Source organism: Natator depressus, chromosome 7 (assembly GCF_965152275.1).
Source record: "Natator depressus isolate rNatDep1 chromosome 7, rNatDep2.hap1, whole genome shotgun sequence".
In the NCBI taxonomy this organism is placed as follows: domain Eukaryota; kingdom Metazoa; phylum Chordata; order Testudines; family Cheloniidae; genus Natator; species Natator depressus.
This window is the reverse complement of record NC_134240.1, coordinates 79945899-79973138: the sequence shown is the minus strand read 5'-3', so window position 1 is coordinate 79973138 and position 27240 is coordinate 79945899. Positions and strand designations below refer to the sequence as shown.

Below are 27240 nucleotides of genomic sequence, written 5' to 3'. Positions count from 1 at the left end.
AATCTGGTGGTATTCTTGGGTATAGATATGATTTTCACTGGGGAGAAAAAACTAACAATGATTGAAAAATCATAAAATGACTCAAAGAATTTTTTGGAAAAACTGAATCTGTACAAAAAAGTAAGTTGTCATCTTTTCCCCTTATTTAAATGTAGTTTTCATGAAAGCTGCCAAATTGATAGAGGAATTCAGTTTTCAGCATTATTAACTCACAGAACAAAGTAATTGCAATCCAAATTCCCCACAATGCCTAACTAATATTCCTTGGCTTTGTCCTGGGAGATAGTATATTGTCTGTCTGCTGAGTCAGTCAACAAGGGTACCAGTTATAATGGTATCTTTTTGTATTGACACTTATTCATTAGGAAATGGGCTAAGACTACCAAGTAGTTTTAACACATGCCATTGATTAGCCATCAAGTGACAACAGCTTTTGGTTGTCACCAACCTGGAACAGGTTCATATACAATAATAATAATAAAAAAACTTTAATGAATCCTGACTTTGAAAAAAACAAAGTATTTAATTATTATATGTTAGAACTGCTTTAGAAAATTCAAATTTTATTCAGTGTGGACCTGGTCCAGCAAAACACATTTAGTTTCCACAAGGTTTCTGCAGCATGCAAAGCAAACTTTGTCTTTGCTGCATCATCTTAAATATTCCAAGTGCATATCTTTTAGAAATACAATAATTTTTAAATATGCCTTGAGAAGTTTTTCTTTGAACCTGTTCTAAAACAGATAGCTCTAACACACTGTCCTATTTCTTCATGAGGATCGGAGCTGTATAACTGTCATTAATCATTTGAGAGGAGATGAAAAAGTTCTTTGCCTTTCATTTCCATAGCTCTGAGCTTTTTAATTTTATGTAGAATAAAATCAAGGAGTTTGATCACTGAACCAAAATTAATTTTAAAGGTTATATCATTCAGTACAGAATGAACGAAATGAAAATGCTGACCCAGGAAAAGATTTGTTGTATGTATAAAAATGAAAGAAAATAGGCCAGCATCATCAAAGGGAGTTGGCATAGTATTTATCTGTTCCCAGTTACATATTTATTGTATTGTATGAATTATGTTGCATGGAATCCATATATTTTTATGGATTATTTGTAAAATGCCTACATTGAAGAGATGTTGAAAGTTAATCGTATCGCTCACTCAGTAGAACTCCACACTATTTGATGGAACATTTCAAAGCCAGTTTCTCTCTGCTAAAAGTGGGATGCTGCAAGCAGTGTCTCTCCACTCATTGTACGACAGAAAAGCAATCTAGATTGTTAAACTTCAATTTTATTAGAAAATTATGGCACACAAAAGAGAAAAACAATAGCAATATGATTCATTGCCAGAGAAATCCTCTCATAGTCTCACATGTCATTCAGAGCTTAGCTGGAATAAGCAATACATATGTACTGCATAACAAGGTATTGAGTTTGCAGTATAGTATTATGAGTAAGCAGGCGACAAAAGAATAATCGATTTTAGTGAGATCAGCTTAATTGGAACTGCATATGTAAAATGAAAGGGAAGGAAATTTCATTTCTCTTCTCTGGTTGCATAGAAACTCCATCCAAGAAAGCTCTCAACACTACAACATCAGCACAAACTCTGTGGCTGATTGTATTCTGATGGCATGATACTACTTTCAGCTGATTGTGGAAGCGGCAGCCTTATGACATTCAGTGATGCCACATACGCTGTCTAGACCAAATTCATTACCCAAAACAAAGTGATAGGAGAAAGGAAAGTACATCACATTTATGTCTCCATAAACAGCACAGTCCAGACTTGATTCTCCCCCCGCCTTGAGGCAGGGGAGAGAGCAGGTTGAGAGATGCTGACATATTCTCTGCCTCTAAGACCCTCCACTGTATTGACCTGTCCCTTGTATCTGAGTGTTAGATATGTCAAGAGCCACAATCTGTTCTTTTAGGGACTGATCCAACTCAACTTGAAGTCAAAGGAACGATTCAGTGAGATTTGAATTGGAGTCCTTGGTTTCTAGGAGAGTCACTGAAAATGTTGCTTACTCTACTAGTCTACAGATACCATGCAATAATCTTTATGGAAGCAGCTGGTTTAAAAATCAAGTACTATTTTCATTGACCAAGTGAGCAAATAAAGTAGATATCAAATCTATAAATACAAACAAAAAATCAGAGCAAAAATTTTGCAATTATCAAAATGCATGCTAGGTTTCATCACACTCTCTCTTTGTTTTTTGTAGTATCTCTGCATCCCTTCCCTTTCCCCTTGTTGTTGGTATCTGTTTATCTTGTAAGCTTTTGGAGGCTAGCACCATGAGCAGTGTAAACAATAAGGATACACATGCAAAAGAAATGGAGCATTCTTGAAGCTGGAGGGATTGTTTATATTGGTTTCACAGAAACTCCATCTATTAAAGTTACTCAGTATGATACTGAATGACTACAAAATCAGATATTGAAACACAAGAAAGATTACATCATTGGCTGAGCAGTGATGAGGGAAGGACTGTATTATTTACTAACTTTAGAGAACTGTTTCTCTAAAGTAAACCTTCTATGGGTGTCTCACACAGAACAAATGAAGCATGAATAAGCTTTACCAGTGAAGCAATTGGTGATATTTTTTCACTTTAGTTTCTTCATTTATTTAATTGATCAACAATAGTAAGGGAATCCATGTTTACCAAAATGTCTCTTTTCTGACCTACCACCCAAACATTATTTCCCTTATTTCAGCATTCAAAATCTCCTACCCTTCTATATAACTTCTTCATTATTGTGAACAATATGGTCAGAGTAAAGTCTATCCCATGCATCTAGTCCTTTGATTCAACAGTCCATTTTCAGCCTCATTCACTTTAGAAGTGATGCTCAATATGTTTAATTAAGTGAATGAATAGACTGGTGGAATGCCTTTGAACTTATTGATCAGAGGAGAAAAGCAAGAAGGTAAGAAAACTTTTATTCAAAGAGCCCACCAGCATGTCTTTCCTCTAATATATTTCAGATCCTGCTGATCCAGCATATTTTCTTTCTTCTCCTTGACCTGTTTGTTTGTAGATTTACTATTTAAATTTACATATCTTTCACACATTCTTCAGTAGACTCAGTAATATCTATAAAGCACTGACTTAGAGTGATTTAAAACTATACGAGAAAAAGGAAGAAAAGTGGTAGGAAATGAGAAGCTACATGCGAAGCCAGGCTTCTTTGGGAAGATCATTATCTGCTCCTCCTCCTCCCTGCAAAGCCTCCTTAAAAGTGTTCTGAGCAGTGTAAAAATGATTTGGTTACCCAAGGGAGAATATTTGAGTAACCTCAGTTGACTTGTGCTTCATGCTTTTTGGTATTAATTTTTTTTTATTTGCGCCACTCCTAGTCGGAGTAGAATGTGATGGTATGCTTCAACAGGCACTTAGTCATCCCATTCTATTCTGGTGTATTGTCCTAGTGATGTGTGCTTACAGTTTTGATGCCCTGATATGATGCAATGTAACATAAAAAATTAAATGTGAATGTAGGTAAGCATAGTCTTGATCCAAATCACATCAAACACTATTGTAGACTTTCCACTGAGTTCCACAAGTTTTGGGTCAAGCCCATAATGAGGGATGGCTCTCAAAAAATTGTGGGTCATTTTAGAGAGATGCACAGGAGTATCTGAGAGAGGCTTTAGTTCCTTGGTTGCTTTACTGTAGTCGATCTGGATTTGCAGATCTTTATTTACAGATCAGCCAACAGAAAAAATTCTTGCTACTACTTCTGAAGTTTGTGCATGCCACAGAGGGGACAGATATGGGTTATTTGTATTTCTAGCATCAGTATTTATAGGTCTGTGTATTTTTCCACTCTACAATTTGTGGCAGAATTACTGCAACATAAATGACACACGTAATGCACATACTAAACAACTACTTAGGAATAGGGCTTTGTGAAACGACCACCTTTTATTGCAGCAGAATAATGGATACACTACTACTCCTTCAGTGTCACCTAGAGACAATGAGAGATGCCCCAACCCCCAGCAAGGTGACTTTACAAACCATGGGGATTCCCGAGGAAGTGTGAAATGATTTAATGATTCTTTTATTCTAATAAGCTATTGCTAGGGAACAAGTTTCCCTTAGTACCACAATAGGGATTATGAAGTATCTCTGTCCCAGCCCATAATATGAGAGGTTTCAGAGTAACAGCCGTGTTAGTCTGTATTCGCAAAAAGAAAAGGAGTACTTGTGGCACCTTAGAGACTAACCAATTTATTTGAGCATGAGCTTTCATGAGCTACAGCTCACTTCATCGGATGCATACTGTGGAAAATAAATTGGTTAGTCTCTAAGGTGCCACAAGTCCTCCTTTTTGCAATTTATTTGAGCATAAGCTTTCGTGAGCTACAGCTCACTTCATCGGATGCATACTGTGGAAAGTGTAGAAGATCTTTTTATATACACACCCCTTACAACTTATGGTCATGTTCTGTTTGGTAGGGTTGTGAGTTGGGGTCTTCATCCCACCTTTTTTGTATCCCATGGGAGGGGCAAGGAGTGAGGTTGTACTCCAGTCAGGGGCAGGTATTTCTCTGGTCTTTTAGTGTTTTACCTCCCCTCCCCCTCACAATCCTCTCTCGCCCCTCCCAACTGGTTGCTTGACCTTGCCTTGAGATAAGGAGTTGAGGCAGTCTTCAAGAGTGTGGGCTTATACATTCCCACCGTGCCCAGTTACACTTTAGCTGTATCCCTTATTTTTTCCCATTGTACTAAAAGCCCAGTCTGGTTGTGGGAAATGCAACACACAGTCTCTTTGTTTATTGTTTTTTACATATATTAGTATAAGATATAAGAGTATTAAAATGTCAAACCCAAAATTCTATCTCAGGCTGGCAAACAAGCCTATATACTAATAAAAACCTTTATGAGAAGTGGAGGAGGCAGCACTCAAGAAGACCCTGCTGGGAGGGTGCACCCCATTAACTCCTTATGGGGAAGGAGAAGGGGAGGCCTGGGCCAAGGAGCCCTGTGGAAGGGAGGGCACTGGTTTCGTTCGTGTGTGTGTGTGAGTGAGAGAGAGAGAGAGAGAGAAAATGAACCACATCCATCTCAGATTCGTATGTATGAAGTTCTATGCAAGCTGTTTACACAGCCCAGATATGAAAAAAAGGGTGAAGGAACTGGTCTTATTCTAAACAGGAAAGAAGAGATTTTGGAAGTGACTTAACAGAACTTTAAATGAAAGATTTATAAAACTGATGGAAGTATATTTGTCTTAACGGTAAAGGATTAAAAATGAGAATTTCTGAACTAAAAAAAGATAATGAGCAGCTTAGAGAGAACTATTTGATGCAAAGGGTAATAGGTATATGGAATAAGTTGCTGTTTAATATATTAGAAGTGAAGAGTATAATTGAGTTGGAGAAACTAGTGTTATTTCTAAAGATGGAGGGGATAGAAAGGTACTTGAGAAACCTGAAGATGGGATTAAGGTAAATAAAAATGGGCAGGTATTTTCACCAAATTATTATTTATTTATTATTGTAGAAGTGTCTAGCAGCCCCAGTCAGGTATTGGGACTCCATTGTGTCAGACTGCACAAACACAGCACAAAACGTGTTCCTAAATGCCTTGTTGTTAAATGGTCATTACTGTGTTTCTACAACCTTTTAATTCACCGCTACAGCAACATTCAAACTGAAGTAAATCTAAAGCATCATATTCAGGGGGTAAATGACAATAACATGAAAGTCATTCTCTGTGGAATATCTTCTGAATTCTAATCTTAGGGGGCAAATTTTAGTTTGGTAAAATGGCCTTGGAAATTCATTTTGTTCTAGTAGATTATTAGTTGCTAGTATAACAATGAAGTCAGTATTATTTCATCTGCTCAACAGTTATTTGTAACTCAGGCATGCACAGATCATTCTGATCCAGACAAATTTCATTTAATAACTCACCTTTGCTTTGGGAAGCAGAAATGAATAAATGCTCACAAAACATATTGCGTACTCTTTATAATCAAATGCATGTCTTCAATCCATTGAGCGCAAGATCATCTGATGTTTCCTGGATTGAGGGTACTGTGTGACCTATTCTCCATAAAAATCTATAGAGGCAGGCCCAAGTCCATTCCATTACAGCAAAATATCATGAGAGCAATAGTTTTTTCATAAGTGTGTATTCAGTAATTGGAATTTGAGAGTGCTTTTTAATGGTTCTCCCAAACCTGTCCCATAATGATTTAAAATAGTACATTTAGTATAATTTAGTCTTTTAAAGCAGCAGTGCATATTAAAACATTAAGGCACTTTTGAATGAATTGCCTTCTTTTTTCAAAATGGAGATTAAATTTGCTTCTTTTCCTTAATTCAACTCATATTCAGCCATATATTTTTAAAAAGTATTTAACAAGGTAAAATAAAATAGATCAGTGCTGTATTTTCTGCCTTGCATAATGAAGGGTGATAATATTGATATTCAGAACAGCAACGGCTCTCAGGTTTTTTCCTTCCTTAGACAAACTGGAAAAGAACCATTACTCCATATTCTGCAGTGGCAGACTATTTGTTCTACTTCTGTTGTAGAGTTGGCCCTGAATCTGAATGAGGAATGTAAAATTACAACAGATTAAGGGCCTCTTATAGCCTAATTGAAAGTGTCACTGTTATGACTCAGCTTGATTTTCAGACATATGCCAGAAAAACTCTGACTAGTCAAATATCATTCACAAATTGAAATAGAAATGCTTGCTGTCATCTGGGGAAGTCTGCACTTCCACTTCTACCTGTATGGACATCAGCATACTGTTACCAATTATAAGACTTTGCAATACATGTTAAACGATGCCTTCTTCCATCTACCTAGTCCAGTTTGTGTTGAAGATGTTGAAACTATGAATTTGACACTGCATTGATATGTAGTCCTGGAAAACTTAATACTGCAGATTACTTCTCCAGACGTCTTCCTTTTAATAGAGAGCAGGTTTAAAAAAAACAAAAGGAAGTATTTCTTCACACAACACACAGTCAACCTGTGGAACTCTTTGCCAGAGGATGTTGTGAAGACCAAGACTATAACAGGGTTAAAAAAAGAACTAGATAAATTCATGGAGGATAGCTCCATCAATGACTATTAGCCAGGTTGGGGAGGGATGGTGTCCTTAGCCTCGGTTTGCCAGAAGCTGGGAATGGGCAACAGGGGATGGATCACTTGATTATCTATTCTGTTCATTCCCTCTGGAGCACCTGGCATAGGCCAGTATCGGAAGACATGATACTGGGCTAGACAGACCTTTGGTCTGACCCGGCATGGCCGTTGTTATGTTCATACAGTCTGCATGTGCTACCTATACAACAACGGAAGGTGCTGAAGCAAATGTGCATTTCATTCTCTCTTGGGACATTGGGATTTATAAAGACAAATCAGCTACTTCAGTAAAAATTGTGATTCCCAGCCAAAGCTATCATAATAGTCTGGAATACTGCATCAAATCATGTCTGTTCTAGATGCAGCATTGGAAAACACTGTGCCCCCTTTGTTTAAATTGTCTGATCTACCTTTGTTAGAAGTCTTCTTGGATTTTGGTGACCTCCTGCTGCTGCTGATTCTGATTTCTCATACTGTGATTGCCATCTTTGCCAAGGGAGTCCTGCTAAATCTGGACAGAGAATTGTGTATGATATTCATAAAACTCCATTCTTCAGCAATATGGACTGTGCCAAGGTTTATGCCAGAATACCTCAGGTTCACATTAGAGATGGGCATTAACCAAAACTTGAGATTTGAATAACCTTGAACTTCACCAGAGGTAAAATAGACTGTTTTATGAGGATTCTGGAAAAGTTGCTATTGATGGTAGCTGGAACAAAACATTACATAAAAGAAGAATTAAACTGTTTCTTAAGAAACTACAGAGAAACTCCCCATTGTATGACTGATATTCTGCCAATGCCAATATTATGAATTAATTTTCTTGCAACAGCCAAACCAAGCTCCCATGATAGTCAACGAAACAGAGACTTTAACAGAAAATGCGGAGGCAAGCTGAAATACATAGAGACTTTTGACCGTCATTATTAAAGGCTGGGGGTAAAGAACTTGAACCACAGAATAAATTCTCCATTCCCTAACTTTAAATCAAGTTTTCAGATAAATGGAACCATAATCACAGTCCAAGATCACTTAGAATATCTTCCATTTTCAGATAATACCCACACTATGCTAGATTTCCAACGTCCTGCATATGAAGAGACAGTATTGACAACACTGTCCTACTAATTAGCTTACCACCTAGACCATCATCTGTTCCAGAATCACATTTGATGTTCCAATTGCTTAATGTTATCCAAAATGGGATTCTGAAAATTGTCCCATTCATTCTAAGGCCCATGTTACAAGTTCATCCACCTTGTTTCCTACTTGGGAGACATTCAGTGTTCATTTGTTACTATCTTGACAATGGATGCTTGGTTCCTAGATGATGTGATATCCACTTTTTGTGTGTTATTACCAAAACAGCTGTTTCCTCTTACTCTGGCTCAAGTTTTATGAATGTTGATTTTGGTTTTTATTACAAAAGGAGTGTAGTACTGTTCATGGACCCAATCAGAAGGGAAGCCTATGTATTTTGAAAAGTGCTATACAGTTATTTATGGTAACCTGATAGACAGTAAAACCTGATAGGCAGTAAGACCGTCATTGTCATGATACCCTCCCAATCCAGCTTGCTTCATAAGAAGTGTCATCAAACCAGACAATGGTTCAGGAGTGTTACAGGTGCCACATGGACCCAGGGGAGTTTCTTCCTCAGCTCAGGGAAACAGAGAATGCTCAGCTGGATGCTATTGAACCTAACTCCTTTAAGACAGCTGCATCTTGTATGTAATCAGAGAGAAAAGAGACAGGGAAGTCTTTAGGTAAAGGAAACTATGAAGGTACTTCTCCTGAACTTCTAGGGACTGGGATGTGTCTATCTTGGTGAAGTAATGAGGAAAATGAGCATCTAAAAACTGTTTTATTTCTGGTTACCTCTGATGATTTAAATAGTTAACAGAAAGTGTGGGGAGTGGGGGCTGGACTCTTCTCCCCTCCCCCATCTCAGAACAATACATGTGACAGTTTCTTGGAGGAAGAAAGACTGGGGCCAGACCATGATAGCTTGAGAGATGTAGGCAGATGGTATGTGCCTTGCAGATTTAAAAATGATTATGATAACCTTTGTCACAGCCAGTTCACTGCATCCTCCGGAGAACAGGACAAACTTATGTTCATTTGCTTATAGTTAGCTTATTTGTATATTTTTATTCTGAGGGAAAACACTGTTTTTTCTTCCACTCTCCTCTTGAGAAAGATGTCTCTTCCACTTTCATGGAATATCGCTGCCAACTTTATAGCCTCTTGGGGCTATTTCTTGGATATTTAGCCTCCTGAGGAGAGCTATCAGTTATACATGTGGTTTTTCCCCCACTAGCAGTGATTCACTGATCCCTGCAGTCTCATTACCAGACACAGGAGGCTCCTAATATGATGATCTGGAGTGAGAGGTTTTTGGCTTTTAGCATTATTAATCTGTGGGGCCACTGCAGGATGTAAGATATAGTGTACGGGCTAGTGGTATGACAGGAGACCTCCCCATTTAGGGTGACCAGATGTCCTGATTTTATAGGGACAGTTCAGATATTCAGGGTTTTTGTATTATATAGGCGCCTATTGTCCCACACTCTGTTGTTGCATGAAATGATTTGTTGCTTTGCTTGTATTTTTGTGGTCTAGTGCCTTGACACCATTTTAGATAACCGTTTCTTTGCTCCATACGAAGACTACACCTTATGATCATTTCATTAGTGTATTCCAGACTCTTGAAAGACCCCTCCCCATACTATTCAGCTTTGCTACTGTCAGTGGAAGCTTTCGGGTAACGTCCATATGTGGAGCGCTATGTTGTGGTTTGGTGTTCAGGTACCTGTTGAACTGGTGCAGCTGCAATACTCATGGCTTCTTACCTGCACATAGGAAAAATCATTGTAGATAGTCTTGTTCAGCCTGACCTGAGCTAAAGTTCTGCTCTAATGCTTATAGTGTGAATTAATGAATGCAAAGTGTTGCAAGTTCAAGGAATTCTAGGCCAGAGGTGAGGCACCCAATTGCAGTATTTACAATGGATGTGAGATAGAAAAGTGTCAAGGGAACAGGGTACATCTTCTCACTCCCTGTCTTCTCTCAGTCATATACAGATACCCTGAGGTACCTGTTGTGAGTGTTGTCACAGAGCTCAAGCCAGTAGAGGGAACTTCTTCCTAAACACTATTTAACAAAACAACAAAAAACAAACTCCTCTCGCCCCCAAAAAACCAACCTGCAAGTGGCAATTTCTTACTTTGAGCTATTTAAATACAGTGCTTCATTCTCCAGTGCTGCAGATTGTGTAGACGTTACAAGCACTGTATTCACTTACATACAAGAAATGAAACAAATAAAACCTGTAGCATGCAATGAATCTTTAAGGCTGGTTGCTGCAGAATACAGAGCCGCTTTGGGTTTATTAAAGGGGTGTACATTTGATCACTGATACTGCTACTCCTTTGATGCAAACTAGTAACTATTTATAGGCTCTCCTATGGTGTTCATCACCATAATAGCGGAATGTTTCAGTATATTTACATATGGTGAGCTGCCGAAGAAAGAGGTGAAGTGACTTGTGGAAAATTACAAGAAGGCTGTGGCAGAGCCAGGAATCTAACACACGTCTTGTAGTCTACAGTCCACTGCCTTAATGGCAAGACTGTCCGTCCTCAAATCTTGTGTACATCCTAGAGCATATTTCAGCTTCAGGGTTGTGAGGGGAATATTTCCCCCTATGTACAACATTAAATAACTGGTGCAGTGGGCTATGAAAGGTTTTCACTTTCCTCTGAGGTATCAGCCATTATTGGGACAGGATATGGGTCTTGATAGGCCACTTATCTACAATGTATGATCTACAAGATGGACCAATGAGCTTCCCTGATCTTGTAGGCTATGTAACCATTTGCTCCTCAAAACCCACCCCTACTGTGACAGAAAAATCTAAATACTTCCTGTGTAGGCTTGGTCAAGTCACTTCACCTCTCTGTCCCTCAGTTCTCCCACCTGAAGAAAAGGGAATGACACTTTGTGCTTAGAAATCAATAAATGAAAAATGCTATGTGTAATTTCAGAATTTTAAATAATGAATAAAAGAAAATGTATACTAGAATGTGTCCCCTCCATCTTCTACACCCTTAGCCGAAAAGTTTGTCTAAAACTGTAAGCTGTTCATAGACAGATCATGTCTTTCTTTGTTTGTACAGCGGCTAGCACACAGGGTTCTGCTCCCAATTAGGGTCTGTGGCTGCTGCTTTACTACACACATTAATAAATTGTACAGGAAAACTTATTTTAAAGTTGGAAGTAATATAGTGTACACCAAATTGAGCAAGGAGACTTATTGTTTGTGTAAAGTCCCCACACCCCCATGTTCTCCTCTTAGTCATACCAGGTATGTCTCTCTAGTATTTTGTAAGCTCTGGAGTCAGAGTCTGTGTCTTTAGTCTCTGTGACAGGTCATACATGTCTACTGTGATATACAATTGTTAATCATCTGCATAGGAAAGAAGTGGTCAGATTTACACAGTAAATCAAGAACTAGGTTCAATCCCAAACTCCTGTAGTTTTCCCATAGTATGTGACCTTATGCAAGTGGCTTAAACTTCAGTCTTGCAAACTGCGCCACGTGAGTGGACTCAGTCAGCACCATCTTACAAGATAATAAGAGGTGTTTTTTCATCCTTACCACACTACTATGTGTTAGAGATGAGTATTCTCCAAGAGTCTTCTGGGAGAGTGCTGAGGAAGAAACTGCTTATATTTGGTGGGTTGGGGGAATTCATGATCTATGAGGAAACACGTATGTGCTCTTTTTATTTAAAAAGGAGAAAAAAATTCCAACCCTGGATCTGAACACCACCCAGATTTTGGGGGTAGTTTAGGTGAGGATCAGAACTTCAGGGCTAGGGACAATGTCTAATTGTGTCTTAAGAAATTCCAAACTATAAACTTCAAATCCAGGACTCTACATATTTCCCTATATCCAAGTGCTCAAAGCATAGACTTTTTAAGAGTTGTGGCAATGTATTCTTACATATCTGACAGTATAACAGAGCCCGTAATGTTAGTATGTTTTTTAAAAAACCTAACTAATGGAGCTATATAGACAATATTTATCTGAATGATGACATTGTTTCTTGTACCATTACAGTTTCAAAGAACATATGAGTCTCTACGAAACGTGTCTAGTAAATCTGAACTACAGAAAACCTACCAGAAGCTTGGGAAAGATCTGGAAAATCTAGATTATTTGGCCTACAGACGTCAACAGGTAAGAATATGGAAACTTAGTGGTAGGGCACAGAATCTCTGGGTAGAATGGGTAGCAGATCACGTGCACCATCATTCAGGGAGACAAATTGATATGTTCTCTGTTTTATATTAAATATGAGTGACCTTGTATTAGGTGGCTTTGGATTTCGATTTAGCAGGGGCATCAAGCATCCAAAGGGTGCAAGGTGCCACTATAACACAGTAAGTATTGCATATAGATTAATGGGTCATAAGGGTAGTTTGGTAAAGTCACTGTGACTACTCATGAAAACAAGGTTCTGACAGGGAACTTACGGAAAACTCCAGGGTTCCACGGGACACCTCAGAGCCTTCTGCAGTTATTCCATCACAAAGTCATCTTATATACCACCTGCCATGCAAAAGAAACAATTGTTTGCTAAGACAGAACAATAATTTGTTATCATATGGAAAACATGAATGCTGTATACTGGATAATAAAGTTTGTGTTTGATAATAAAGTGATTTAAGTTCTGACCTGCACCCGTAGAAGTTAATGGTATCAAATCTTTATGTACATGACTGCTCCACATAAACAGTTAATGTATTTTAAATTCAAAATCCCAAATTAATTTAAAAAAATAATTTTCAAGATTAGATACCGTATGACGTAAATTGGATTACTCACATGTTTTATATCAATCATGTGCAAGTGATTGCAGGATCAAGGTCAAAGACAATTATTAAAATATTTATAGAGCTATTTTCATCCTTTGCATGACTGATTTAGAAACTTTAGTTTTCATATTAGCTTCTGTAGTTTTGTTCATATTTTTGCAGCCTTTTAAAATCTTTATTTTTCTGAGCTTTGTATATTTGGTAATATATTGTAGGAGCGGGATCATGGTTTTATTTTAGTTCTGATCTTTTAATGTTACCACTAGGTGTCAGTGTTGTCAAATTTACTTCCTGACTTGTCTCAGGGAAAATCAGTTACAGCAGGCGTTTAAATAAGAAAATTGATTGATTAGATTGTTTGTTTAAAATTTAGGAAAAGGTTCAGAGGCTGATTGTTTCTGAAAACATGAATAACTTGTTCTTGTGTTAGGCAAGGCAAGGAACAAGTTGCCTGAGTGTGTTATGATGATAGATGGTGTTTTCCTGATTTGACAAAACAGAAATTTTCACAAAATTGTATTGATTTTGATAATTTTCCATGAAAGAGACATTTCAAAACAAACTGTGTGTTGGGAAAAATTTGCCTTTGGAATTCTGAAATTTTGTTTCAAATTTAAGTTTTTTCATTTTTATATTTGACATTTTATGACATGGCAGTAGTAGTATTGTCGAACTGTTCCATTTCACAACAAACAGAACACACTTGATCTAGAAAAGATGTTCATTCAGTACCTGCCACCTTTAATGACTTTAAAAATAAAAATAAATAGAAATATTTCAACTACTACTGCCATGTCATAATGACATAAAATAGTAGTAGTGCATAAAATGCACAACTGACAAGTCATGAAATAATGTAAAAATATAAAAAGTGAGAACACAATCCACAACACAATTTTTCCAAAATAAAATTTTGATTTTTTTTTCTAATTGAGAATGAAAACAAAACTTTAAAATGTCAGAATCTCACATGAGATGGAAACCCTGAGTTTTGGCCAGCTCTAGTGAGATGGGACACAGATTTTGTGCCCTTTGATATAAAGCCACTCAATAGCTAGAAGGTGCTGTTTCTAGTAATGAATAATGTCTTTTTCTGCTTCTAATGGGTTTCTTATCTGATCTCATAATTTACGTTGAGCATAATAAATGTCATCTGTAAGGGCTCAGGGAGCATATCTGAGTGAGATGGTGCTAATTCTATAGTCACTCTTCAGAGTAGAACTGCACTTTAATTGCAATTATCTCTTTACTCTGAATTCTCACTCTTTGCCTTGCAAAGTTCCATTTAATGTCACATAATAAATCCCTCATTCCCTAGCAGACTCTTTAGTTACACATTTCATTTCTTCTTGGGTTGGCATTCGGTTTCTCTGCTTCTCTCCTATTCACAGACCCTGGTTTACTCTTGCATTTCCTGGAACCTTCCCCCCCCCCATCTCTGGTCTCACTAGTCTGTATTTCCAAAACATTTTGAGACTATCTTGTTACGCTTGCCTCCCTGTCTGGGTCACAAGCATCTCCTCAATATCCTTTCCTGCTATCTTTCATCTCTACATTAAATTGCCTTCTCCAAAACCACTTCTCTTATTAAAGATATTAGTCATAAAATGTGTTCCTCCTTTCAATCGAAGAAGACATTGCATAAAGGGTGAGGATGTACATTGCATCCCTTTACCCAGCACATCAAAGATTTTGTCCATATTTGTACATTTGAGTTCTGTTTTTTGCTTATGCTACTGCTGAACCTGTTTCTATCAGCCAATATAACATAATTCTTGGTAGGATTTACAGGAGAACCTGCAGGGTGAGTGCTGTCTAATCTCCTACCCACAGGATACACTTTGATTGCTTTTTGCCTGGAAAATAGAATAGTGTATTTGGGAAGAGGTTGCCATTAGAAATCAGACCAAACCCCACAAGTTCAGACCTGATCAGAATCTGAACTTCTTCACATTTAAGTGATATTTGAATCTGGTTTTCCAGTTCAGGCCCACTTCTAATAGCTAACAGTTTATATATCACTCTCAGTGCTGTAAAACAACCAGTCCTGTTGGTAAGATACTGATTCACTGCCATCTATTGGGGGAACGAACCAGAAGTTCTCTACAATATGGAAATTAATCTGCATGAGGTACAACAACACAGAAGAACTTTCACAGTCAGAGTGATGAATCTTTCTTTTAAATTTGCTATTTTTTTTGTCTGCTTCTGTCCTTATTTCTTAGGAGTGAGAAAACTAGAGAAGACCTGAAATTGCAGTACAGAAATGAAAACCATGATTTTGAAGAGTTTAGGACAGATACTAAAAAACAACTTGTTTTAAGAGCACATTTGTAATGTCATTATGACTTTTTTTTTTTTTAAACTGCTGTTGACCAAACTACTAATGTTGTGGTCACAAGGGTAGATAAAGATCAGGCTGGTAAGGTCACTTAAGTGACATTTTCTTCAGAATCAGTCAGAATGTCTTCCACTTCAGGGTAGCCCTCTCTAAAGAGTCCTTGATTACCTCTGTCAGCAGTAGACCTGGGAATTCCTCTTTGGCTTTCAATAACTAAGACAGACAAAACTTTTGGCATGTGCTAGCTCAGCCTTCCCTCTGTGCTTTCAGAATCTCCAATTTTGCAAACAGGGCTGAGCTTTGTCAGGGGAGCTGGTATGTGTGTCATTTTCTTCTCTGACACGGTAGTGGCCAGATAATCTACCTTCTTTGATCATTTCAGTGAAGGAGGATGAGGTTGCTTTTTGCAGCAGAGACATTTGGGTTTGAGACTGCAGGAAGGCAGTTCAGGTTCATTAGCTGCCTTCCTACAGTGTAGCCTGACAAGAAGGAATGGTCTCCCAAATGCTGTGTTAAATGTGGAATAAGCGTGAATGTCTCAGGAAAATTTTTGTAAGCATTCACCCTTTCTCTTTTATGGGACCCTGTTCCTACCAATGGTGCACTGGCCAATAATAGTGCAAGATCATTTTGTCACATGCGAATACAAATGAATATTATGTATTAAATTCAGTGGTACCTATTATTTGTCAGATTGAAATATTATTGCTGCAGTTGATGTTCTTAAAATTAGTAATGCCTTTAGCATGCCTGTAGCACTGTTGGCTCAAATTCAAAGGAAGTTTTGTTTCTGCTCTTACATCTTCAGTAATACTGTAACATAACAGCTGACAACAGAATTTTAAAACATGTTTTAAAACAAATAAAATAAGACCACACCACTCTGATATAGTTGTTAAGTTACTTGTTTGATTTTTCATTGTATGCCCTCAGGCTAATATGCCGGGAAAGAGCTTTTAATTTATATGTAGTGAAAGATTTAATTTATGGTGAATTATTTAAATATGCAATTTTTATTCTTCATATCATGTGCTGACTATTCATATGCAAAGAAAGGTTTAAAAAAAGTTTCAGATAAAACTTGAAGCATTAATTATTACAGGAGATAATTTATAGCACACAGTAAATTACTTTGTGGGAAATAATACTTCCAGAAGATGGAGCAACGCTGTCAAATTGTTCTTCATTTTTGTCTTGGTTCCAGAGAAGTGCATGTTGTGCAGCACTATATATGGTTTTATGTGCAAACAGGTGAATTTACTTTTTAAAATACTTAATTTTAGACTGAAGGTATGATGCAAAACTCAAACAATAGGAACAGTTTACCTTAGTCTTGAGATCCAGTATTTATTTGTTTAAAGGGAATAAACAGACATTTTTCACTCTGCTTTTTCCAGATGCATTCAGGTGAGGGGCAGATATCAAAAGATTCTTCACCTAGAAGTGGGACCAAATTTTTAAAAGAACTCAGCCCCCAACTGCTTTATATATGGCTTTGGTGATAGTATTATTGTGCATTTCTGGGGTCAACACTCTAAAGAGGATATTGAAAAATTGGAGATGATTCAAAGCAGAGATACAAAAATAATTGGTCACCAGGAAAACAGGCATTACAATAAGATTTAAGGAGATCAATCTCTTCAGCTTCTTGAAAGAAGGTTAAGACTTAAAAGTATCTATAAAGGGAAGTACATACCTGATATTAGGGGACTCTTTAATCTAGCAGACAAAGGCATAACAAGATCAAATGGTTAGGAGTTGGAAGTCCAAAAAGTTCAAATTGGAAATTGTAGTAAGGGACTTTAAATCAAGACTGGATGTCTTTCTAAAAGTTATGTACTAATACAAACACAAGTTAATTGCCTAGATGCTGGAATCACTGTATGAAATTGTGTGGCCAATGTATTCAAGAACCTGAAATGGAGTCCCGCCACTGCATAATTGTGGTGACCCTAAACACACTCTTGGGGAGCAGACCTTCTATCTGGCACCCCCTACTGTGGCCTGGAACCTGGTGACCAGCTGTCTAGTTCCTGGGGGTGCAATGTCAAGACTTCAGACACCCCTGTACTTAAACATACCCTCTCCCCAATCTCTGACAGGTGTGAAGCTTCTGGTTTACAGTTCAGCTCTCTCCAGGGGCATGCAGTATTTGTGAAGTATATAACACACAGACACTATGCACAAATCTAACACACTGTTGCTCTTTTAATCATAGAAAATATAAAACAGCAAACCCTATATGTGTTCACCTTCCCTTGGGAGTCCTGGGGAGGTGGGGGTGGGACATGTGAGTCTAGGCAGACAGGCAGGGTGTCCTTTATCTCACACAGGCAGTTACATGCTGGATGCCTTCTGTCATTGAGTCTCCCAGCTTCTGTGACCTCTCTCTCTCTCGCTCTCTCTCTCTCTTCTGATTCCCCTGTTCCCGTGTGTTGCTGTATTAAAACACCTCCTGATCACCTGGCTGTATTTGTTCTGTCCCTGGGAAATTTACACTGCTCTTACCTTCTCCCCTCCTTCCAGAGGCTAAGATGAAACTGTGTTTCCAAAGATGTAGTTGCTTTTTAGCATGCTATTGTGATCAAAGGACCATCGTTAATCTGAGGTACATTCACTTTGTCCTGTTCTAGGACATGACACAAGCCTGCTGACCCGTGATGGATACACAGACAAGCATTGCTGATACAGCAGTTTTTCATAGTAATATTTTACAGTAACTCCATTATATCAACCAATATTCATAAATTGTACAGACAGATTTCCAAATTGTCACACCTGGTACCTGACTCCCTTTTACTCCTTTGAAAATCCCAGTCTTTGTTTCTGTCTAATATTTCTGGCATATAGAACCTAGCTTATGTAAAAAAAAAATAGCCTGAGTTATAAAAATTTTGTATTTCAATGGATCTAACTTTTCATGATCCCTTCTTGGTATAGTATTAGCTCTCCATAGTTCATATATAATGTTGCATCTGCAGTAAGTTTTTTAAAAAAGTCCAAGTTTGAAAGTCAATGGCAGTCAGGCACCTCACTGCCCTTTATGCCTTTGAAAATCTCTAAGCAAGTGATAATTTTGTATCTTAGAAATTGAGCAAAATTCTGCCCTCCCTTTGAGCCACCAGCATGACTAAAAAAGGAGGTATAAGAAATAAAGATCAAATTTTTTCATATAGTTGTACCTAAGGAACATAAATGTTAGCACAAGCTTTCAAGAAAGGACAGGAATGAGTCATTGTTAGAAGAAATCATGGAAAAAATATTTTTTTCGCCTCAGTTTTTGCAAAAGAAATATGGAGAAGAAATGTGAAACGGGTTATTTGCTGGGGTTGGAGAGAAGCTGTAGTGCTGAAATTGGGGTTGAGAGAGAGACACACACAGTTACACTAAACCCCTTCTCACAGCTGCTATTTGATAGAAGGAAAATTACTTGGGAGGGAGTTGCGGGGTATGACAATGAACTGAGAGAAAGGATTTTGGTGTAGTTTTGCAAAAGCTCAATTGGGGTTTGTTTCTGAATCATTGACATTTATGGGGTTTTATAAATGGTTCCAGTTTAGGCCCATTTCTAAACAGCTACATTTAAAATCGCTGGAAGGTAGGGATGGATAATACATTTAAAGAAAGTATCTAGGAAAGCTAAATGAAACTAAACTCGATTAAAACAGCAGAAAAGAAATGAGATCCTCAGTTAGGCATTGAACAACAACAACGGATGAACAAGTAATATTAAAATGGCATGATTTACAAAAGTGGAAAACCTCTTCAAGTATCATAGGACAGACTGATGAATGCTACTTTTTCTGATATTGTACTGCATATATATCTTATTTCAATTTTTAAAACATAATGTTTACCTGTATTGCAATAATGCCTAAAAAGGCCAGAAAAAATTTTGTTTTGTGAAATTGAGATTTCAAAATCTGTTTTAGTTTTGATGTGGATTGAAAAAGACGTTTTGAGATATATTTAAAAAAGCCAATAGCTTGGTGGTTAGGCAGTCACCTGCGATGTGAGATGCAAGTTTAATTCCCTACTCTGATTTGAAGTAGGCAGTTGATGCTGGTTCTCCCAGTTTCCAAGTGAGCTATTTTGGGGTGAGCATCTCACCCTCAAAATTCCATGATGAACCTGAGGTGAAACCCTCCTAGCTCGGAAGTTTGTCAAAACCAGTATGTTTCTGTGGAATGCTCCAGTTTTGACAAAACAGTATTTTTCAATGGGAAAAAAGCATAAAGTCAATTTTTTTCAACTAGTGCTACACACTATGCCTGGGACTGTACAAATGTGTAGTAAAACAGTCATCCTTGCACACAGAATTTACAACCTTGGTTAATGACAAAGCAGAGCAAATGGGTGAAACAAACAGGTGAGGAGAAGGGATGAGCATGTTTTTGCACAGACAAGTATACAGTATAGTTCATTTTCTGCCTAGATGTCAACAAAAGGCAGTGTGTCTTAGGCAGAGGTAATTTTTTAAGGAAAGATTTGAAAGAGGATAAATAATATTGATTTATGGATTTTTTTTGAGGGGGAAAGGGGGCAGTTTGTTCCACACACAAGTGGCAGAAAGCACACCAGTGTTTTAATGCCCAGTGAGAGCTGGCATCATTGGCAGAACTGAGGTTGATAACGGGCTAACATGAAATAGAGATTACTAGCTACACTCTGGACTTTCCTTCCAATATCTAAAACACAATCAGCAATTACACTGAACTACTAAAATTCAATATGCCACCCACACCATCATAACTCATTCCCATCCCATAACTCCATTATATTGCAGTTAACAAATCCCCCTCATCCTGTCTCCTTCCCCTATGCTTGCAAATAAAGACTAGTGGGGATGTATGTGGCAGTGTTGAGGCCTCATGGAGAATGCTGTAATGAGGGAGCTCCGGTTCAGTTGCTTTCACTGATTGCAACTGTGGCAGCATGGAACAAGGAAAGAGGCAGCCTCTCGCTGCCCAAACCAGTCTAGGCTTTTAAGTTTATATGTAAAAACCTATATCTTGAATTCCAACATGAATCCTAGAGGCCCCAGGGCATCTTGTGCCCAATGGAAAAAGTGGCGCTTCACAGATGGGCTGCCACATTTTGGACATTCAGCTTTTGAATAACACCCAAGACGTAACCCCTGGTAGAGAGCACCACTATTTTCTAATTCTGTGCCTTTGTCTGCACAGAAAAGCATAGAAAGAACCCCATTTGAAACCAGATGTTGCAATTCCAGTACCAGTTGCAATTCCAGTACCAGTTGCAGATGGAAAATACCCTCTTCACCACATTTTGCTGTCCTTGCATCCAACAGCAGCCCACGATATGGAAAATTGATGAAGTCAGTGAGTACCCTGTGGGGTTGAGTTGCACATGGAGTAAAGAGGTATCTTGGTAACTGAAATTAGAGAGCAGTTGCAGCAGTGAAAGATGGACAGATGTGACTAGTAGAGAGCCAGTTCCACAATGATCAGTATTAGAATTAATTTGTTTTCTTGACATGAAACAAAGGGAGACGTGGTGCAATTTTTTCAGATGATACGAACATTGAAAGAGGGAAATATTCAGTACAAAGGAGGGAGGCAATAGAATTTAGAATGTCTTTGGTAAAGCAGGACTCTCATGCCCATTCCTGCAGCTGTGCTAAGGGAAAATTGTTGTTGACTTCAAAAGGCTATTGAGTTTTCCAGAGTAGGGACAATGAGATCAGGCTCTCTGTCAGAGGGATTAGGGGACCTAAAGAAAAAGTATTGTGATTTGTGAGATTCTGGAGACGTTGTAATGAGGCCAGCTAGATTTAATCATAAGTAATGAGACCCCATGCTTAGATTGGTTTGGCAAAGTGACTACTTGATCTTCTTACTATTTTAATTTTTCAGCCATAACTGTCTGCAAAAGTATGGAACCAAGTGCATGGTAAATCTTAAGTGAACTTAGTATATAGGAATAATGGGGTGCTGGTGGTGGTGAGACATGTAAATGCTTGGAAGTGGGTTATGTGATTTTAATTCACAGAAAGGTGAAATAATGAGTCTTGAATGGAAAAAAAAATGCAGAATAAACTGGTACTGCCCTACAATGCTCAGCATGTCTAAAACAGTGGTTGTTAAAAGGTCTGCTTTTGGTACAGCTACAGAAAGGAAAAGTCAAGCTGAGATTCCAGACTTAGTGGGACTAATTCCCAAATAGTGATTATTCTATTTCGTGAAAACTTTTATTTATCTGAAAAATAATTAAAAAGATGCACAGAGGCCACTCAATCTGCCACCCTAGGCAAAACTTCAGTGTACTGCCCCTCTCCTAGAACAGAGGTTCTTAACTGGGAGGGGAGGGGTGGGTGGGGCGGGGTATGGTGAGCCTTCATATATTTTGGTCATTATGGTAGAAGTTGGGGGGCCCAAATGTAAGGTGGCAGCTTAGCTCGCTCAGGTTTGGCCCAGCTGCCCCTCCATCATTCCAGGATGAGCAGGGGATGGGTAGGAATAGGGTGGCTGGGCCAAATTTGCATCTGCCTAGTTTGCTTATAGCTACAGCAGCCCCTGAAGAGTCTATCCAATGCCTTAGGCACTCTACCCCATTAGGAGTAATGTAAAGTAAAAAACCATTTAATGAGCTTAACTTCTAAGCATATGAAGTATTCCACTGTTCATTAAGTGTTCATAGGAACAGGGTGCAGCAGAATTGACTCACCAGTCGCTGCTCCCTTGTGGCCAGGCCTGGCATCACAGTTCTCTTGCTGGTCTAGTGGACCCTGCCAACAGTTGCTATGGCACTGTGGCGGTTTCTCTGCCTGGTAATTCAGCCCTTCAGTTGGGTCACCATCTTTAGTTCACCTCAAACTAAAAGTCCAAAAATGTCTTTAACAGAAACAAAAATCTTTCCACCTTCTTGAGGGCTCTTCCTCAGTCAGTCTTTATCTCAGCCTGCTGCCCCCATTCTGGGCTTGACAACCTTTACCGTGGGCTTATATGCCCTCTTCCTTGGGGCTGGTATGGCAACCCACTCCTACCCTTGACTCTGAGTTCCAGACCAGAGACCTGTATTGAACAGCTAGGGTCTGCTCTTTTACCTTTGCTGTGGTTTTCCCTGGGTCACTTCCTACTGTTTTTTTCAAGTTCCCCTCTGGGTCTCCCAGTCACTTCCTGGTTAGTCAGGGTCTCTCCTAGGCCACCCTGTCTGGAGCACTTTTTGATCTTCCCCTGTTTAAGTCAGGGTCCCTATGGGTATGTATGGGACACTGGCTTGTGGACTCGGTCTCTCCAAGCCCCAGCTTGATCATTCACATTGAATTGTGAAGCTGGGCTTACAGTTGCTGGACCCAGGTTTCACAGCCATGCTAACAGTCCATACTGCACTATGAAGACCTTCTGACTCTGGTCTGCAGCTTGAGCTGCATCCATGCTGCAAAATGCCAGGGGTGAGATCAGAGTCTCTGATCCAGCTCCCTAGCAGGGTCCTCAAGCCAGGGTCATGAGTGCTTGCCGACCCAAGTCAGACTGAATTGTGTGTGGACAGAAGTGGGGCTTGGGCTCAAATCTGAGTCAGAATCCAGGCTTAATGTGCAGTCCCAGACCTCCCTGCCTGGAAAGCTTTCTTTAGTCTCTCCTGCATGGCGCTCCCACTGCAACTTCTCTGAGCATCCTGCCTAACTATCCCCTTTACTGTAGCCACCTTCGGTTCTTTACTGTGAATTGCCTCATTCATCTCAGATGTGTAGCTCATAGGGCTAGCTTGCCTTTATTGTGTTCAGCTGTAACAAAAGGAATCTACAGGCCAGTATCCTGTAACACATTAGCTTACACAAATTAGCATAAGTATAGTTAAGTATCGTAGGCCTGTGACCTTTGGCACAGATAGATGGCCTAACGGTTACCTTTAGATTTTTTGGAACGTGGACTAGCTTGCTGAATGGCAGGAGTTGGAACTTAATGGTAAGTGGCAAATGCAGGAATATGGAAGTGATAACCATAAACTGGCTTAAACAAGAAGTGATGGGTATGATAGTGAGTTAAAATGGCATTAATATGTTAACATATAGAATAAGTACACCTCAATATTATGTGGGTGAGGAAGTTAGATTTGATCATGGAAGGCTGAGCATTAGCATGAATATTCATAATTGTGCTCAGGCCCTATAATAAGGCAAACCATTGTGAAGAGGGAGATTTTGGCTTTTCTGTTATTAACTTTCCACCATTTTGACCCTTGAGCTCTATTATTGGGCCGTGAGGAACCTGGACCATCAGACTCATTTGGCATGCCAGAGGCAGGGCTGGTCCTTTGTCTCTTACCACAGGTCCTCAGGGAGGCGTGTAAGTATGCAAATCTAAGAGCTTATGCAAAGAATACCACAGATATCGCCAATACTGTAGTATTCCTAGCTCTTTGTGGTTTGGAGCATTTCTGCCTTTATTCCTTATTTTAATAAAGATCTCTAAGGCTTTACTTTGCTCTCAGTGTGAGTGTCCTTGCCATAGGTCCCAGGGGTCCCTGCAAGATATTGAACTTACTGGGTTTAGTTCTGTGCAGCTTGATTCTGGGACAAGAACCTTCTGATCAATTGGCAATTAATACAAATACTATTAACCTTTTAAAAGAGATCAGGCGACAGATGGGGCTTATTCTGAATCAGGTTGGCTTAGCCCCAGGCTCTCCAGCTCCTGTGGAAAACCACCCTGTTACACCTGGCTTTAGACTGAAAGCTCACTTGAGTAGGAACTGCATCTTTCTAGGCCTTCTGTGAAATGCCTAGCCCACTTCCGGGTTCTATTAATTATATAAAAGTTTAACAAGACACTCTTGAGACAAAACAATGCGTTCAAAAACTTCATATATGGCTTACTTCTAGTAATACCAAAATGTTATTAAAAATGAGAGTTTTAAATATATTACCCAAATTGAATGAAATTGAAAAGTAAACTAGATGGTTAGTTTCACTTTTATTAACAGCCACATTTGCTTTTTGTTGTTTGGGCTCACAGCATCGCATACGGCTGTTTAAACTCATCCTATTTCCATTGAATTTAATGTAAAAATTTCCATTTATATTGGCTTTTTAACCCATTGCCACTTTTGTTTTTAAACCTAAATTCTGGTCTTAAACTGAGTTGATAGTAGTTGTTTAAAGAAAGACGATTTATAAAGAAAAGACATTTCATTCAAGCAGGCGAAATGTCGATTGGAATAGAAAAGATAGCCTTGCAGTTACTTGTTTTCTTCATTAGAAGAGGGAACATTCTGAGCTAAGAAAGAGCCAGGTGCTAAAGGCATTGTACTCAGAAAAAGAGTAGCTAATGCAGAGAATGTTACCAAAGAGAACAATGGGAGCAGCTGGTATAACTAGCTTAAAAAAAGAGTTGGATGTTGTACTCTGCATTATTTCCATCTATTGTGTAGATCTATACAGGAGTGGATTGAGATGCTCTTCTTGGCTTATTTTCCTAATAGGGTCTTGGTTTCCCATCTCTACCAAATGAGTACACAGGCACTGTTGCAAAATGATGGGTGCTCAGCTGTTTGTAGCCAGAGGTAGAAGATGCTCTTCTGACTTGAAACAACTCCTTTGGCTTCAGCTTCTTGTCTCTCTCACTTTGATTGGAAACAGTTAAGTGAAGCTGAAAATGTCTGTTTCCAAGCAGAGATTAACACCTGCCCATGGTAGGGAACAAAGTTTAATAAAACAAATAAGAAACCAACTTCATAATAAAAGCTGACAGCAACCACTCCATTCATTTCTGCCCCTCACACCCACAAAAGTATATTTTTATAGGAAGAGATTCATAGGTCAGTGGCAATTTGCGTGCACTTACCCCACTACTCTTGAAGAAGCAGCTTCTCTATTCATTCGTCTATGGAAGAAGTGTAGTTCAAGGTGATATATAATCAGGCCTGCCATTGCCCTGCTTGATGGCAGTGGAAAGTGGCCACTTGTAGTAAAACAAAGATACAGAGAATGGAGGTTGTTCATAACTCTGAAATGTTAATCACTCTGAACAAAAAGTTATGATTGTTCTTTCAAAAAATTTACAACTGAACATTGACTTCATACAGTTTTGGAACTTAACTATGCAGAAAAAAAATGCTGCTTTTAACCATCTTAATTTAAATGAAACAAACATAGAAATGGTTTCCTTACCTTGTCAAATCTTTTTAAAACTTTCCCTTTATATTTTTAGTAGTTTGTTTAACACAGTACTATATTTGCACTTTTTTTCATTTCTGCCGCTGTCTGATTGCATACTTGCGGTTCCAAATTAGATGTATGGTTAACCAGTCAGTTTGTAACTCTGGTGTTTATAACTCTGAGATTCTACTGTACATATTTTTGTTTGGCAGCCTTTCCACCAAAGAAACCCATGTTCCTGAAGGAAAAAATGTACTATAATAGCTACGTCTCCCAAGGCCACCTAGACCCTTAACTTTAAGTTCTTGGCCTTTTGCAGTTGAGAAACAAATTCTGTACTGAACTAAAATGAGAAAAATTGCTGCGCAAACAAATTAAAAGTGAACAAGAAATTAGTAACTGTGTAGCTCAGTTATAAATGTTTTTCTAGTTACCTTCAGTGCCATCTTCTAGATCCTCTAGTATTTGCTGATATAGAAACTGGACTTTGGCCACCTCATTCTCAAATGGCCTATCAGCTCTTCACCTAGGATACCTTGCACTGTTCCATAAAGTTTGGTGAGGGCTGTGTTGCACAGGACTTATTCCAGTATTGTGCACAGCTTTTTCTCCTGTTGATGGTGCTGCACCATGTGTGATGGGTCTTATGTCCCTCAGGTCTGATCAGTTTCCTGATCAAAGCTGAAGGATGCCTGGAACTATGCTATGGGTGCAGTTGTCCAAAGGCATTATCACTACATTTTGATGCTTGACTATTTTTTATAGTATTTAGCACTTAACGCTTATGGAAGAAAAGAGAAAATAGTCTTGGTTTAAAACCCTTATCCTTCCCCCCAAACCCTCAACAATAAAAAAAATGCAAATAGGCAAAGATTTTTAAGAAAACAAAATGCTTAGACCAGAATTTTCAAACTTGAGTATCTAAAAGCTCCTAAATCCCTATGATAACAGGGTACACTCACGTCTCATGAGTGTCCCCTTGGCACTCTCTCTCACTCACTCATTCTCATATTGTCCTTGCTCTGGGATAGAGCAGAGCCCCAGGGCTCCCTCCCTGGAGACAATGTCTTTGCCCTCTTGGGCTTCTCAGCTACAGCCCTACAGTTAAGTTCTCCCTCTGCGGTGCCTCAGTGCTCAGGACACTTCCCCTATTGGCTTGGATGACCCTCTCCACTGCCTTTTTGGGGTGTGGAGCGTGGCAGGGCCATGAGGTCTCCAACAGGAGCCTCAGAGGGTTTGGTATACCCCGTCACAGATGGATTTAAACACAAAAAAGTCATGATTTTCAAGGTGCTGAGCATCTGTAGCTCCCAGCCTATAGGTAGAATTCTAAATAGAAATAACCTTGTAGAATAACAGGTGCTCCTGCTCCCACTTCTGCTGACTGGATTGCAGTCTGGTGAAGGAATTTCTGTGGCTGGGAGAAAGGACTATATTTAATGAGACTTCAAACTCTGACTGCTGTTGTATTTTTATGTGGGGACCTCCAGTCCTGTGCATTTCTCTTACTGACATGGCTCCATGCCTCTGCTCCCCAGCTGACCTCTGAGTGGAGCTGACAGGTAGAGAGAATGCAGTAAGACTGATGCAGCTTCAGGACTTTTATTCTGCTTATGAAATCACACAAATCCGATCTAGTGGGAATTAATAAACTTTTTTTTAAACCACCCTGTACAGAATCCAGATGATTGGTCAGACCTGGTTTTTTAATTGTTAAACTATGTATTTACTCTACGGATTAGAATTATTTTGAAGAGCCTGTAGTT

General features: G+C 38.8%; 1 protein-coding gene across 5 annotated transcripts in view; it reads left to right on the top strand.

Moving 5' to 3' along the window:
* The window catches only part of CTNNA3 (catenin alpha 3), an 896431-nt gene that overhangs the window by 62948 nt on the left and 806243 nt on the right, over window positions 1–27240 (top strand). For all 5 annotated transcript variants that reach the window (XM_074958868.1, XM_074958865.1, XM_074958864.1 and 2 more), the window contains exon 5: window positions 12256–12375. In XM_074958868.1, the coding sequence (XP_074814969.1) occupies window positions 12256–12375 (120 nt within the window). The remainder of the gene's footprint in view (window positions 1–12255; window positions 12376–27240) is intronic.